The 15,697-nt window shown below is 40.5% G+C and overlaps 1 protein-coding gene across 7 annotated transcripts in view; it reads right to left on the bottom strand.

The window, feature by feature from the left end:
• EPSTI1 (epithelial stromal interaction 1) overlaps window positions 1-15,697 on the bottom strand; it is a 115,977-nt gene that overhangs the window by 76,434 nt on the left and 23,846 nt on the right. For all 7 annotated transcript variants that reach the window (XM_055244869.2, XM_055244867.2, XM_055244866.2 and 4 more), the window contains 5 exons: window positions 15,472-15,530; window positions 13,903-13,986; window positions 10,547-10,620; window positions 9,741-9,824; window positions 467-540 (listed from right to left, as the gene is read on the bottom strand). In XM_055244869.2, the coding sequence (XP_055100844.2) occupies window positions 467-540; window positions 9,741-9,824; window positions 10,547-10,620; window positions 13,903-13,986; window positions 15,472-15,530 (375 nt within the window). The remainder of the gene's footprint in view (window positions 1-466; window positions 541-9,740; window positions 9,825-10,546; window positions 10,621-13,902; window positions 13,987-15,471; window positions 15,531-15,697) is intronic.

Consider the following 15,697-nt stretch of genomic DNA (forward strand, 5'->3'; position numbering starts at 1 on the left):
ATGACCACCAGTTGAGAGTTTTGCCAATAACTACTAAATGATTTCTCAATTCTTGTCTAGAAAAAAATACAAGTGTATAGTATGAGGACTGCTATAAAACCATTAGATAAATCCCTGGTCAGTTTAGACGCTGCTTAGGCACTTCAGTGCAAACATCCTGTTCCTTATTATTGGTGTCCTGGACGTCAACATAAGCAGAAGTACCTTGGATCACCAAAGGATCAAGTCTTCCAAGTTATTTATAATGGGGAATTTCTCAAATTTAGTGTTATTGACTACTAAAGGATACTTTGGTGAGTAGACGTGTCTCCCACCTTACTTACATGGTGACAGAGTTCAATTACATAATTAATATAACAGCCAAACTCCAATACCAGGTGTTTTGGCAAGTTACCATCACCTGAATTTAAAACCTGTGTGAACAATCTGCCTATAAAGGCACAAAGTTCTGAAAACATTAACTTACTATTGCTGATGCTCTCTAAATGCTTCTCTTCTAAGGTTTTCTTGAAGTCTTTTTTTCTCCTCCAGTTTATTGCTCTGAAATTGCAAATATCAAAACATAACTTATTAAAGATGCTTTAAGCAGAGTCATGATGCTAAAGTTACCCAAGGTCCAAAATCCTAAGGTTCAACTGGCCTTGAGAGTCTAATAGAGCATCCTGCTAGAGGCTCCAAGATGGCATTCCCTGTCAGACCCATGGGCACTGCACTGAAAGCCAGGAGCTCCAAGTTCTTTCCACAGCTCCCCTCTCCCAACTTGATTGGTATAATCACAGAACCAGTATTTTGCGTTTTTATTCTTTAGTTCAAATGATAGCAACATGTATTTTTTAAGCAGTGCTTTCAAAATGTTTTAATGAAAACATGAAATTTCCATACTAAGTGTGTTAAATTAAAATTATAATAAATGGTTAAATAGCTCATACAAAATTTATATATACACCCAAATTCTACTAAAGTATACGAGAAGAGATTTTCAATAAGACAACCCAACTCCCTTCTGACTTAGTATCAGATACTTAAAGCTGTTGAGGGACTGAACAGCACATGTCATTAAAAAAGCCATCCACTTGAATAGAAAATAGTTTTTTTATAATTAGCTGTTTGGAGAGCCTGGAGATAAAGGGCTTCATATTTGATATTACTGTCACCATGGCTCTGGCATATTTTAATCCAATTTAAATAACCCAGGAACGTTTGCTTTTTGCTCACCATGACACACTGTCATTTTTTAACTTGCTATGACCTATGAGAAACAAGTAAAATTCCCAGACAACAAATTTAATGGGGAGTTGAAACACATTCTGTTATCCAGGAGGATCATGAAGTTTTAAATGAATCCAAGAGAGACAGTAAGCAGCTGGGTTTGCTTTAATAAAAAATTGGATTTGCCCAGAAGAGGAACTGTGAAAGGAGAATAATGGAAATCATCACTTTCAAGCCCAAACATAAGTCTGGTTCCATCTTTCAAAGAAAGGAAAAAACTGCTTGTATTGTTCATTTCCAAGAAAGTCTTCATTCACTCAAAACTAATTACTAGTCCCATTTGGAAGGGCAAAATGGATGATGATTGCAGTTTCAGAAAAAAAACTAAAGGAAATTTACTACAGTCAAAGAGAATCAATTATAAGGCAAGCAACTGGATTATTAATGAAACACAGAATTCTAGGAGGCAAACTAATAGAAAATTGTAAAATCAAATAAACTTGCTTCTGCTTTAGGAAAAAATCCTGACTTATGAGCACAAAAGTGTTCAATTGTGATGAGTTCCCTGCCTTCCAGGGTGGGGACTGGGGGGTTGTGGTGGATCTAAAAGGGTGAAAGACAGCAAGCAAGCAGTAAGTGTTGATTCAACCAGTATTTAGAATGCTACTCAGAGAACAGTGAGAAAGCCACAAAAACAGCTAGAGACAAAAGTCTGGATTCCTTTAGCGAGGTCAGGAATTGAGACCACTAGTTTTAACCTTTTCGCTAATAGATTCCAACTCACAAACAGTCACACAGTAGCTAAATTTTATCCAACAAAAGTCTGTTTATGGCAGGGTGTGGTGACGCATGCCTGTAATCCCAGCTCTTTGAGAGGCCGAGGCGGGCAGATCACCTGAGGTCAGGAGTTCGAGACCAGTCTGGCCAACATGGTGAAACCTCATCTCTACTAAAAATATAAAAATTAGCCAGTTGTGGTGGCAGGCACCTGTAATCCAAGCTACTCGGGAGGCTGAGGTAGGAGAATCGCTTGAACCCAGGAGGCAGAGGTTGCAGTGAGCCAAGATCACGCCATTGCACTCCAGCCTGGGTGACAAGAGCAAAACTCCATCTCAAAAAAAAAGGGGGGGTCTGTTTATGCCTCAGCAGAAGTTGATAGTTGATGGAGAAGTATTTTGGGGTGAAAAAAGTAGTAGTAGTAGTATTTCTGGAATAGTTGAAAAATTGTATTCAATCCCTATTCATATCAAATGCCTGTTATATGCTTGGTACCATGTTAGATGCTGGGAATACAGCTACAAACAGAGCAGTGCCCATTCTGGAAAATGTTACAGCCTCATTAGGGACACAGACAAGAAAGCAATGATGGCAGTATGCTAAACACATTAGGGGAGAGCAGTTTGCAAATAACACAGTAAGAATGCAGAAAAAGCACTTATATGGATTGTCAGGAAATGCTCTCAAAAGTTCCACAGTCACTCGATGCCTACTTAGTGTTAGACTCCATCCAGAGCACGAGAGCCAAGAAGTTGAATAACACTGGGAATGTGGTTTCTAACTCTGGGTAAGCTGCATGTTATGAGGGTGCTTCTTTCTATGGAGAGTGGACTCACAGCTTTCTTCATAATCCCCAAAGAGCTGATGACCAAATAAAAGACCATGGCTCTAATGAGAGATAGAAATTCTATATCCAAACCAATCTTAAGCAGGAGTGTTCCAGGAGGAGGAGAAGGTAGGAACAGGGTTACTACACTCCATTATATGGGTTGTGCAGCCCAGGGGGTCCCAGCAGGCAGGAGGCGGGTAGGAAAGGAAAAATAAAGCCAGTGTTCAGCTCACCAAGATTTGTACTGCAGCATGTGGCTGCTTTGGCGCAGAGGAGGTGTCTTTTTCTGTGTCTCACAAAGGCACTATCTATCACCAGTCTGAGCACCCACAGAATTGACGGCCTGGATGGAGAATTGGTCTCTAATTTGCACAAAGGCAACCATGGGCTGGTAGTAAACCTGGACAGGAAAGGGGCGTTCCCAGAACTTACATTTTTAATATACAAAGGTACAGAGAATATGTTAGCTCGAGGAAACCCAAGAAGCTCATGGATAAATTGAACAATGTTTATAGAGAGAGGAGTAGAAGATAAGGTTGAGAAAGTAAGAAGGAATAATTATATAGGAATGTATGTGCCAAGTAAAGGAGTTTGGACTTTATGAAACCCAACAGTAAGCCATTATATTAAGCAGGAAAGGAAGTGGCTCACTCTTATAGCAACATGGAAGTTAAACTGCAGCAAGGGCCACAAATACACGAGAACCCCTGGGGTGATTCTCACAGTAATCTAGGCCATAAATTATGAGCCCCAAGTTAAGTCAACAGGTACAGGGAAGAGAGAAGAAAGGACAGTCTTGAGAAAAACTTAAGGGACAGAAATAATAGGAAGTATGACGATATGGATATGGGATGAGTAAGAAAAGGAGGAAGAGTCTAAGATTACTATCATTTGAGAGCATCAGAATGAACATATGAGTTCAATTTTGAATTTATTGGATTTGAGGTATACTTGTGGAATATTTAGGGAGAAATATCAAGCATGCGGTAAAATATATGGTTCCGGAATTTAGAAATATGGTCTGGCCTGAAGATATGAACTGCAGAAATTAGCACAAACAATAACTAGATCCTTAAATGTGGAATTTTTCATCTAAGGAGAGGGGGCCTAGGCCCAGCAGTATCAGAAGAGACCAAGGGATGGGATCTGGTAAGCATCAATAGTGGAAAAACAAGTACAAGGAAAGGATCCCAGGGACATTCAGGAGGGTGGAATTTGAAGGACAGAGTACTTAATAGTTAATTTTAAATTTTAATTTTATTTATGTATTTATTTGAGACAAGGTCTTGCTCTGTCACCCAGGCTACAGTGCAGTGGTGCCATCTAGGCTCACTGCAACCTCCACCTCCCAGGTTCAAGTGATTCTCATGCCTCAGCCTCCTGAGTAACTGGGATTACAGGTATGTACCACCACACCTGGCTAATATATGTGTTTTTGTAGAGATGGGGTCTCACCATGTTTCCCAGGCTGCTCTTGAATTCCTGGGATCAAGCAGTTGACCTGCCTTGGCCTCCCAAAGTGCCGGGATTGCAGGCATGAGCCACTGCACCCAGCCTTAATATTTAATTTTACACAGAGCAAAAATAAGTGAGGAATTTAAGAATCTTTACTGGGATCTTTTCTTTCTTTCTTTTTAAGAGCTTGGGTTTCACCATGTTGTCCAGACTGGTCTCAAAGTCCTGGGCTCAAGCAATCCTTCCTTCTTGGCCTCCCAGTGTCCTGGGACCACGGGCATGAACCACTCCGCCCAGCTGGATTTTTCAATTAAGAACACCATTGGTGATCTTAGGTAGGTTAGAACCAGAGAAGCATTAGAAAGAAAAGCCAAACTCAGCCCACCAACAAACGAGGAATCAGAGAAGGTAAGTTCTTAAGCTAGCTGAGCCACGCATCCCCTGGGGAACATTTTTTTTTTAAAATAGAGATTCTTTGGTTCAGGTGATTGTTAGAAAGTCAGTCCACAGACTGACATTTGGGAACCAAATATGGTAGAGGAGTCTTTCAAGAAGTTCGAACCATAATGCTTGAAACAGAGGAGTTGAAAGCAGACCACTATACAGAAAATTTGTTTTTAAGGTGAGAGATTTGAATACGATTAAATCCTGAGAAAGAAAAACAAAAACAAAACAAACAACAAAACAAGAAAGTGAGAGGAGAAAGGGAGCTTAACTGATGGAGAAGCAAGGTCCCTGGGGAGACCAGAGGGAAGATGAAATGGTGAACACAGGTGGAAGAATCCACGGTACCAATGAGGAAATGGACCTTCTGATTCCTCCTGAGACAGGATGGCAGTAGGTGCAGCAAAGGGAGAGTAAGAAAAGAGAAAAATAAAGATACTTAAGGCCGGCGACCTTTATTTCCTATGAAGTGAGAGACAAGGTCACGTGCTGCAAATGAAAGGAGAGTATAAGAATATAAAGCCAGCAAGGATTTTGGTAATTGGGGTTGGTTCCCAGTTACAATGCAAAGAAAAAAAAATGCTGGGCATTGGGCATTGTGAAAGACCCAGCTGAGATGAAATCTCAGAAATGCAGTGTGGCAAAAGAAAAAACAAAAGTCACATAAGTTTTTCTCTCCAGCAACCTCATTAATGTGGGTTTAGTAGAAATGAAATAATTGAACCCATCCAATTCATGCATAAAAATAATAATACTCTCTATGTCCCCCTTCCAGGAGGTTGATATAATAGATTCCAATGAGATAGTGTTAAAGCACTTCTTTACGTTTATAATTAGGTTAGGGTACTTTGCTGAGTGCTTACCAAGTGTTAGGTATTGAACTAAGGGCTTTGCATATGTTGCATCCTCTAGTCCTACCAGTCTCACTATTACATTGTTATACCCATTTTACAAATAAGGTAAGTGAAGCACAGAAAAGCTATCAGCTACACTCTTAGTACCACATGTTTATTTCAGAGATATTAACATTGCAACATTATGGGGTTAATTAGTGAGATCCTATTACATTTCAATAACCAAAGGCTTAATGCTTCCACCAAGTCATCTACAAAGAAATGCATGATGTAGGAACCACATTTCTCGGAAACACTGATGTTCCCTGAAAGTTTTCAGAAATGGAAATGTTTCCCAATTTATATAAACAACATTGAAATAATTTCCTCAATGTTGAGTTTACCCCTAAAATTGTTCTTAAACTATTAGCCCTTGCTACTACTTGCTTCCTAGAAATAAGAAAGCAACAAGTGTGATTCCTTAACAAGTACCTGTATGCAGCTCTGCATCTAATATGCATAACTTATTTTCTACCAGTTAGTTCCTACTTCACCGTATAGCATTAAAACTAACTGCGCTTCTCAGTGTCTGCATAAAACACTGTGACTTCCAGTGCTTCAAATGACTTTGACAGCCATAGCTACTGGAAAGAGCAAGGAAAGGTGTTGGAAGCCACTCAGATGTTTAGCTGGTTTCCTGAATTCTCTGAGGTTATGATACCAAGAGGTTGGGGAATCAAATGAAGTATAGTTGGTCCTCCTTATCTGTGAGTTCCATATCTGCTGACTCAACCAACTTCCGATGGAAAATATTCAGGGAATGAGGAATAGATGGTTGCATCTGTACTGAATATGTAAGACTATTTTCTTGTCATTATTCCCTAAACAATACAGTATAACAACTATTTACACAGCATTTACATCATATTAGGTATTATAAATAATCTAGAGATGACTTAAAGTATACAGAAGGATGTACATATGCTATTGCAAATACTACTCCATTTTATGTAAGATTTTGGTATCCATTGTGTTGGGGGGGGAGGCAGAGGCAGCAACCAATCTCCCATATCTAAAAGATGGCTGCATCTGGAAAATATATAATACTGTATATTATCTCAAACATATGTAGATCGAAGGCAGAATAAGATGAACCCAGGAAATTGAGAGAGTCTTTAAAATTGAGTTAGAAGATTTTCATATTTTAGGTTTGTGGGTATTATGAAAGTATGGGAAAATAAAATTATTATTTATCATGTGATTATGGGGGGGAAATGTGATTTACTCCCATAGCACTAAATTTGGGTGAAATGCTTGCTGTGGGGAGTTAGGAAAACCTGTCTATTTATGCTGAAAGAACCAGTGGCAAAACACTTGCATCTGGTAGACTGCTTTTTTACTCTAACGCTCTAATGTCTTAGAGACGTTGTCTCTGCTTTATAGATTTCTTGGAAAAGAAATTAATGCATCATTATAAAACCACATAAGTAGTATTAGTTTCCTACTGCTGCTATAATAAATTACCACAAAGTTAACAGCTTAAAACAATACAAATTTATTCTCTTACAGCTCTGGAGGTCAGAAGTACAAAATGGGTCTCAATGGGCTAAAATCAAGGTGCCAGAAAGGCTGTGTTGCTTCTGGAGGCTCAAAGGAAAATAATCAGTTTCCTGGTCTTTTTCAGTTTCTAGAGGCTACCCACATTCCTGGGCTAATAGCCCCTTCCTGCATCTTCAAAGCCAGCAATGGTGGGCTGAATCTTTCTCCTATTATCATCTCTTCGTTCTCTATCTCCCTCTTCCAATTTTAAGGACCGCTGTGATTATATTGGGCACCTGGATATTGCAGGATATGCTATTTTAAGGTCAGTTGATTAGCAACCGTAATTCCACCTGTGACCTTAATCCCCTTACCCATGTAAGGAAACATGTTCCTAGGTTCCAGGGATAAAACGTGGACATCTGGGGGTGGAGCATTATTCTGCCCACTACATGAATTATAATCTATTTTTAAATCGATAAATATCAAACACACAATAGGCCAGCTATTTCCCCAAATCTTTGCTCTCTCTAGCCCTCTAAGTTTGGCTTTAGAATGTGGGTGGTAGGGGAGGGTAAGAAAATACCTTTTTCATTTAGTGCTAAGCAGTGGTGTGCTGGTCAACATTTAATCAGGTCTAGCAGGTAGGAGGAGGAGGAGGGGAATTAATCTGCAGCATTTACTGATTTCTGCATCATAAATATGTTCCACCCCAGTCGGTTTCAAGCTGACAATGATGAAGCCAAGTAGCTCAAAAAAATCCTGAAAATGTGACAATTCTCACAGTACAAGCCAGTACAAGGAAACTACAGAACATCACTAGAAGTATATATATTGTGACAGACTCTAGGCTAGGGAATGCAAGTTACATTTCTGAACTGAATACAACTCAAGTATACCAGTGCTGTCTCCAAATTTCCCTTTGTACCCATAGGATTAACTCTTCCTGGGCCCCACTGACATGACTGGATACTAAAGAGCTGGTTGACTTTCACACCTTTCTGTCTATTAAGGATCAAAGAACATGCACAAATGCTGGCAAGGAATCCAGTCTACTCTTCCCTCACTAAATGCTGCACACAGAGATGACGACCAACCAGAATGAGACCCAGTGTCCCCTGACTTCTTTTGAGAGAGAAGGAAATGAAGGGCAGAAGGGGACCAGCAGCCGGTCGGGGGAAGACCAGAGACAAAGCTAGAAGCTCTCGGGCGGCAATAGGCTGCTTGGATTCTACTTGGCTCAGAGTTTTCTGGGCAGCAGCCATTTGCCTAGGGAGGAGGGCAGTGTGTTTGCAAGCTGATGTCCATGTGTGTGTTTGCTGTGCATTTTAAAATGTAAGTGCTCCATAAGCACAGCCATTATCACTTCCCTCGGCCATTTCCACACTAGCAATGTGAAATAGGTCATTTCTAGATGGCTAATGTTCATTTTTCTTATCTGACACAAGCTACTAACTAGTCTCACATTTAACATGAAAAGCTACAGATTTATCTACAGCAGGGAAGGCCAGGATCATGGTGACAGTGCAGGCCAATCAGCCAGAGAAATCACATCTGTGGAAGAACAAGGATGGGTCACCCCTTCTTTTGCAAGGTCACTTAAATTAATGCTCCTCGAGCTTTTATGTGCACAGGAATTACCTGGGGAGCTTGTTAAAATGCAGATTCTGATTCAGTAGGTCTGAGGTAGGACTCAAGATTCTGCTCTTCTAACAAACTCCCAGATGATGCCAATGATGCTTGTTCAAGGGCCATATTTTCAATGGGAAGGGTCTACAGATCAACTCTCTCTCCCCATCTCTCACATCCTGGCAAATTTATGCCAATAGAATTTCAGTTATCATATTAGGAAAGGGAAAAACACTACTTTTAGACAATGTTTAAACCAGGCATGGTGGCTCATTCCTGTAAACCCAGCACTTTGGGAGGCCAAGGCAGGTGGATCCCTTGAGCCCAAGAGTTTGAGACCAGCCTTGGCAACATGGTGAAACCCTGTCTCTACAAAAAATACCAAAAAAAAAAAAAAAAAAAAATAGCTATAGTGGTGTTAACCTGTAGTCCCAGCTACTCAGGAGGCTGAGGTGGGAGGATTGCCTGACCCCAGGAGACTGAGGCTGCAGTGAGCTGTGATCACACCACTGCACTCCAGCCTGCGCAACAGAGTGAGACCCTGTCTCAAAAAAAAAAAAAAGAAAGAAAACAGTTTCAACCACAAACATTTATGAATAGTGTACATTATTGACCCATGAAGAAATCAGCTATAAATGACCCACACGCCAGCCAATTATGGATATTAAATGACAACGAATAAATGATCTTTAGGACAAGAGGTTGCAACACAATAATTATTAAGGGTCTGCAAGCCTCTTCACCCTGTGCCTGGTGATGACTTACTGATTGTCTTTGTTCTACCTGAAATACAGACTATGCTCTGTAAAGGGAGTGCCTTCTCTAAAATCACATGACCTAAGCATGAATCTTCCTTTGAAGGATAAAATGGAAGGAAAAAAATTGGACGAGGAAAAGAAGAGTGGGGAATAGAAACAGAGAGAGAGAAAGATGGATAAATTTTTAAAGTTACTATAATAAAAATCTTCTACAATGAAACTATAATTGTTGATCAGCAAATGTGAACTAATCCTCCTCCTCCTTACCTTCTCTCTCTGAATTGCCTTCATTTTTTGGAGTTCAGCTTCTTCAGCTTCCTTCTTGATTCTTACAGATTCTTCTCTTTTTAGCTAAATTGTATTGAAATTACAGAGAACGAAAACAGTTACCATTTTTCAGTCTGAACTCTGGAACACAAAATTATGATGAAAGGCAAATTACAGTATTGTTTGTGCTATACCTCACCATGATTATAGGTTGTTACTTCAAGCTACTTAGATCACAGAGAATGGCCGGGCTACGTCTTCTGCCCGTGAAATTTCTGTCTTTGTGTTTCTTCATTGGTCTGTCTCTTTTTCAATGTCTCTGTCTTTGTCTATCTCTGTCTTTCTCTGTGTGTATGTGCGTGTGGTGTGTGTGTGTATTGGGAAGGGAAAAGGGAAGATAATTTTTCCTGATTACAAAACTCAGTGTTCATTGTAAAAATCGCTGGGAATCTTAAATATTTTTTGTACTACTTCCATGACTGGCATGCAGTAAACAAATCCATATTCTTAGAACCAAAACATTCCAAACATAGTAGACTTTAAACTATAGTTAAACATAGTTAAATGAAAAAAATAATTCCCTTAATCGAGGGTCATGCTGAGTGATAAAGGGCTTGGGTAAGAATTGAAGGTATGCATCTCTTCACTTCTCACTTCCTAAGAGCTTTGATCTTGAAAGCTGCCTTTTGCAACTGGTTGGAAGATTTTATACTTTTGGTAAAGTTACTGTGTTATTTCACGGTTACTTGAAAGAGCAGGTACTCATATTCCTTACCAATATTCAACTAAAAGAGATGAATTCTGACCTTTCGCTGGTATTTAGATTGCATCAGCTGGAGTTGTTGTTTCTGTCTGACTTCAGTTTCTGACTGGCTTCCACCTTAGGAAAAAAAAATCCACGAAGGTGAAACATAAATATTAAGCTGAAATGTCAGCCATCGAGGACTAATTAATACATAATAAATCTATAACATGAGTTTTCTTAACATTCGCATGCTCTTGGAAATAAGAACATAGCCAGTTTTCTAATAAGACCTTAAAGAAGGGGAATCACTTAGAAGAGAGAGCTGGATAGAAAGAGGAGGCCATATTTTTAAAACAAAAGAGCACTTTTACTAAGGTTTTTCAATCATGTAGGTATTAAAGTTTTCACTTGGATTGAAATCATACCTCAAGGTCTGTGCTAAACAGAAGAAATAGTGCCTGTCTTGGAAATTGTAGAATATTCCTCCTGCTTGAATATGACCATGCCTGAACCTAGTAAAGATGGTGATCAAAGGTGCTTCTATTGCTTTTCTTCTTCTAACTCTATTGCCTTATGTCCAAGCAGCAAGGCTCAGGAAGCTCTCAGAGGTCTTGCCACTAGACAGGTATGTAGTCTTTATAACCCAGTTTCTAAAAATACAGTGGGAATATTCTAGTTAGTAACTGATCATCAATCCATACTATTTATTGTTCTTTCCTTATATAGTCAAAATAAAAATATGGATGTCAGATTATTTACTTGCTCTCTCTTAAACCTAAAAGAATTTGGAGCCAGAAATCCTGGCAGCTTGACAATCATCTAAGAATTGCCGTTTAGGGAATTCTCAGTGTTTATGCAAGCTTGGTGTGCATATTATAAAGATTCCTTTCAAATAATTCTCTGGTGCTTTGGTCACTAAAAGTGTCAGCTCTCTGAAAGATTCACTCTCACAGAAGATGCATTAAAACAATTTGTGTTCACTATAGATCTTATAATTGAACTGAGAAAGATACCATAGGGACTTTTCTTCTGAGATCCAAAAGGTATATAAGGCCTGTTTGGTGTTGGCCCTTTGACTGCTATTGTGGGGGATGGGGGATGTTTCTTTCAAAACAGTAAGGAATGTTGACGTTTTTCTCTAATGTTACAGCAACTTTTAGTATCTCCTGCAACCATTCCAATATTGTAGGGGGTAGAGAAGTACAGGAGGAGTTGAAAATTAGAAGAAATGGAGAGAGCCACATGTCTAAGCATTTACAAGTTTTGTTCAAAACTCATCCAAAGTGTAATACATTCTAGAATTTTCTTTTCTACCCCCAAGCCCCTCCCACACACACACACACACACACACACACACATACCTGACTATCCCTAGATAATGCATATAACAGGAAGTCAAAATGAGAATCCTGCTCATTTTCTGCTAAGGCTTCAAGACAACAGATGCCAAGCACTTCAAATTCCAAAGGGAGGTAATGGCCCCTCAAAGCAAGATCTGCAAGGAGGTAACTGAAACCTACCTTGGGGAACCTTAACTAACTTCAGCCTATAAAAGAGGTTGGTTAGGTCAAAAGGAGGCAGAAATCTGAGGAAAGATGTCATTCTGAATTCTATGTCTTCTGTGTTTTGAGGAAGGAGAAATCTTCACATCAGATGAGCAGGAGAGGTTTAATGAAAATCAGCTGGAGACCTCAACCTGCATTTTTAAGAGTCTGAAGGTCTTAGTGGATTCATGCCTAGAACAGTTAGAGCCTAAAGGTATAAGGCTGTTGTCAGTTGGCCACTGAGATGAGTCCTCAAGAAGAGGTAGCTACATTACAAACGGCCCACATTCACAGTTTATGAAAAGAAAGAATGCACAAGTATTTCCTGTACTTTTAATGTGATTCTCATGAAAGAGAATGCCAACCTAAAGCCATCTAAAGGGACTTGCCTATGAGGGCCATGTCAAGAACAATGGAACCCTAAAAGGAGTCTACCAAGAGCTAACAGTGAGGCCAAGTCTTGCCGACAGGAAAGGAAATCGTCTGTATCAGGGAAATCCAGGTGGGAGATGGGTGGCAGAGAGTGGGGGATGCTGAAAAACTCGAAGAATCCCAGGAAGAAGAATGAGCAGTCTGCGTAAACCTAGGCTCAAAGAAACAAGGATCACTGCATTACGAACCCCGACCTCTCTTATCTCCCTCCACTTCCCCCTTCAATCCTAGAAAGGTCAGAATCTGGGAACAGAGCCGTGAATAGAGAAAAGTCCAGCCACACTCTGTTGCACTTGCTGTATTCCTACCTGAAACAGGCCTGGGTTAGAGCACGGGAGAAGCTCTCATCTCCATTAGTAACAGAATTTTGATCAGTACCTAAGACTGAACATTAATTACTGAAATGAGACTGTTTTAGGCCTAGAATTAGCTAGATCACTCTACTATTTGAGAGAGACCAAAAAGCTTTAATTTCTTGCATCATCCAAAAAGCCTGGGAAAGACTGGTCTCACATACCCAATCTCAGGGGCCAAGCTAGGAAAGATTAAAGCTGTTTTCTGATTGTACCCTTCGAGTCTGGCTCATTTGCACAAAGGAGGCACTTGAGATTAGCCCTTTTCACGAACTACAGTGGGATGATGATAATATTACTATTACTTCCTCTCATTAAATAATTTCCAAATTAGATTATTTTTACCTATGTTCTTGGTGGGGGGCGGGGTGTGGGGCGGGAACTTCTCTAAAACTATCACAACCGTAAGGGGCCCCTGACACAAGACATGCTTGTATTAACTAAATCTGTGGACACTGTATCCAACCCTTTAAATTTTCGGCTGCTGCTAGAAGAGAAAAAGCAAAGAAAAGATGTGAATCATTCCCATTAGGTGGCATCCCCTCTGAATGATTCAAACACCGGCAAAGGCGGCCCAGACAATTCATCACACTGGCAGCATCTGCTCCAGAGGCCCAGAGGTCTCTATCTGTAGAATAAAAACACAGGTGATGTTTCTCTTATACCCACCACCGGGTTTCCAGCTCACTCTCATCTTCCTCTTGAAACTGACTCTCCACTCCTTTTCTTCAGATTAACATTTAACTGCCATGATTAATATGCTTGTGCTAGCATTTACTCCCATCCTGACTAGTGCTATGACAGGGCATATGCAGCGCCCCAGGTAAGCTTTTTCAAAGTCAATCTAAGAGGCTCTAAATTATTTGGCAATTAAGCCATCACTGTGTTCCCACAGAACTCTGGCATTACAGGTTTGCTACTTGCAGAAAATCAGAAAAAAAAAAAAAAATACACACACACACACATACACATTAAACGCATTCCACCCAAGTAGCGCAATGTCCAAACAAACTACAATGGACATTTGCTAACAGGATCCATAGGGGGCCCCGCCCTCCCGCATTCAGTCAGCGGCTGTGCTTGCGTACCTAGCCGCCTGGGCACCAGGTGAACTGGTTTAGCTCTGTTCTGCTCCTTCCACTTCTCCAGGTTGTCCAGCTCCTGCTCCGCAACTAAGCCAGGCGAGAAATATCAAATCGTCAGTTATCAGACTTCTAAAAGAAAACCAGTCCCTTCGAAGCATAAGAAACAACTATTAGAAGGCAATTAACTACATGTGAGCATGAGTGAACAAGGCTTCCAGGTTAGAAACACAATATTCAGCCCTGACCCCTACGGGTCAGCCTGGGCCAGGCCCTGTGGCACATTCTCACCAAGAGTCAGCACACAGGGTTCAAATTTGAAAAACCACCTGGGCTCCTACTAAAACAAAGAAGTATAGATTTTCCTACCATTCTGGCATTTTAAAAACTCTATATCAAGTTAATTTTTAAAGTTTCCTATAGAAAATGTGTGCAAAACTAGAATATTTTCATGTCAATAAGAACTTTCCACACACAGGTAAATATATCCCCAGAGAATTCTGATGCTCATACTCGCTTTATGTTCAATGCTCCCAAGCTTACTGCAACTCTAGGGAGTGAGGGCTCGGTGCCACAGGTGGAGACCCTTGCTCTGGTTTGGGGCACTCCAGACCACTAAGCAGAGTCGGCTTCCTGGGGAGCAGGGCTCATTTCCTAAATGTTCACTCTGCACGACAGCAGGGGGCGCCAGAGAGAAACTAGTTCTGTCACTCCAGCGCCTCCCCTTATCTCCTCATGAGACCTGTTTCAAATGTCCATTATTAGAAAAACAAATTCTGAAACACTTCAGAATCCGGACCACATTGAGACTTAATCTCCTATTAAGTATTTAAATCAAAAGCTTGTAAGATACCAGAACTGCTGGCAGTTCCCATAGTCCCTGCATGGCTATGATTGTCATATTCTGCACTGACCCACTGTCCCACCCGGGGCTACATGTCTGGTGGGGACTCTTTAGAGATCTTTTTCCCTTTTGTGTCTTTCTGTCCATCATTAGTCATGAAGTTAAATTTCCTACCAATCATCTAATAAAAGAGACCATCGAATTTCAGCATAGCCCCACAGCTGGACTTGAACAAGCCTACAATTTCTTTGTGAACTAAACGAACTTTAGTTCTCTTCCACCTCTAAAGGATAATGCTATAACTTTAAACAGCAGCATTTATATTTGGTCTATATAAATCAGAAAATAAAAATACTGGCCGGGCGCAGTGGCTCACGCTTGTAATCCCAGCACTTTGGGAGGCCGAGGCAGGCGGATCACGAGGTCAGGAGATTGAGACCACGGTGAAACCCCGTCTCTACTAAAAATACAAAAAATTAGCCGGGCGTGGTGGCGGGCGCCTGTAGTCCCAGCTACTCGGAGAGGCTGAGGCAGAAGAATGGCGTGAACCCAGGAGGCGGAGCTTGCAGTGAGCCGAGATCGTGCCACTGCACTCCAGCCTGGGCGACAGAGCAAGACTCCGTCTCAAAAAAAAAAAAAAAAAGAAAGAAAATAAAAATACTTCACACCAAAATAATCCAACTGTAAAAAGAGAGAAGCATTCTGAATGTTAAATGAATGACTATACGTACTTCTTTGTATCTCATTTCTCCGGTTTATATTTGGTGTTATCAAGGTATATGCACTTGTGCTAAAAGGAAGAGAAAAAAAATGCTTATTACCATGAGAAACTACCAATGCATATAAGCCACCAGATATTCTTCCTTCTATTATACTGTATTTGTGATCATTACCATCGAATAGGCACTATGAAAGATAATCTTCTTAAGACCCTGGTCTGAAGCTGGGCTTGGTGGC

This window comes from Symphalangus syndactylus, chromosome 15, assembly GCF_028878055.3.
Source record: "Symphalangus syndactylus isolate Jambi chromosome 15, NHGRI_mSymSyn1-v2.1_pri, whole genome shotgun sequence".
NCBI lineage: Eukaryota > Metazoa > Chordata > Mammalia > Primates > Hylobatidae > Symphalangus > Symphalangus syndactylus.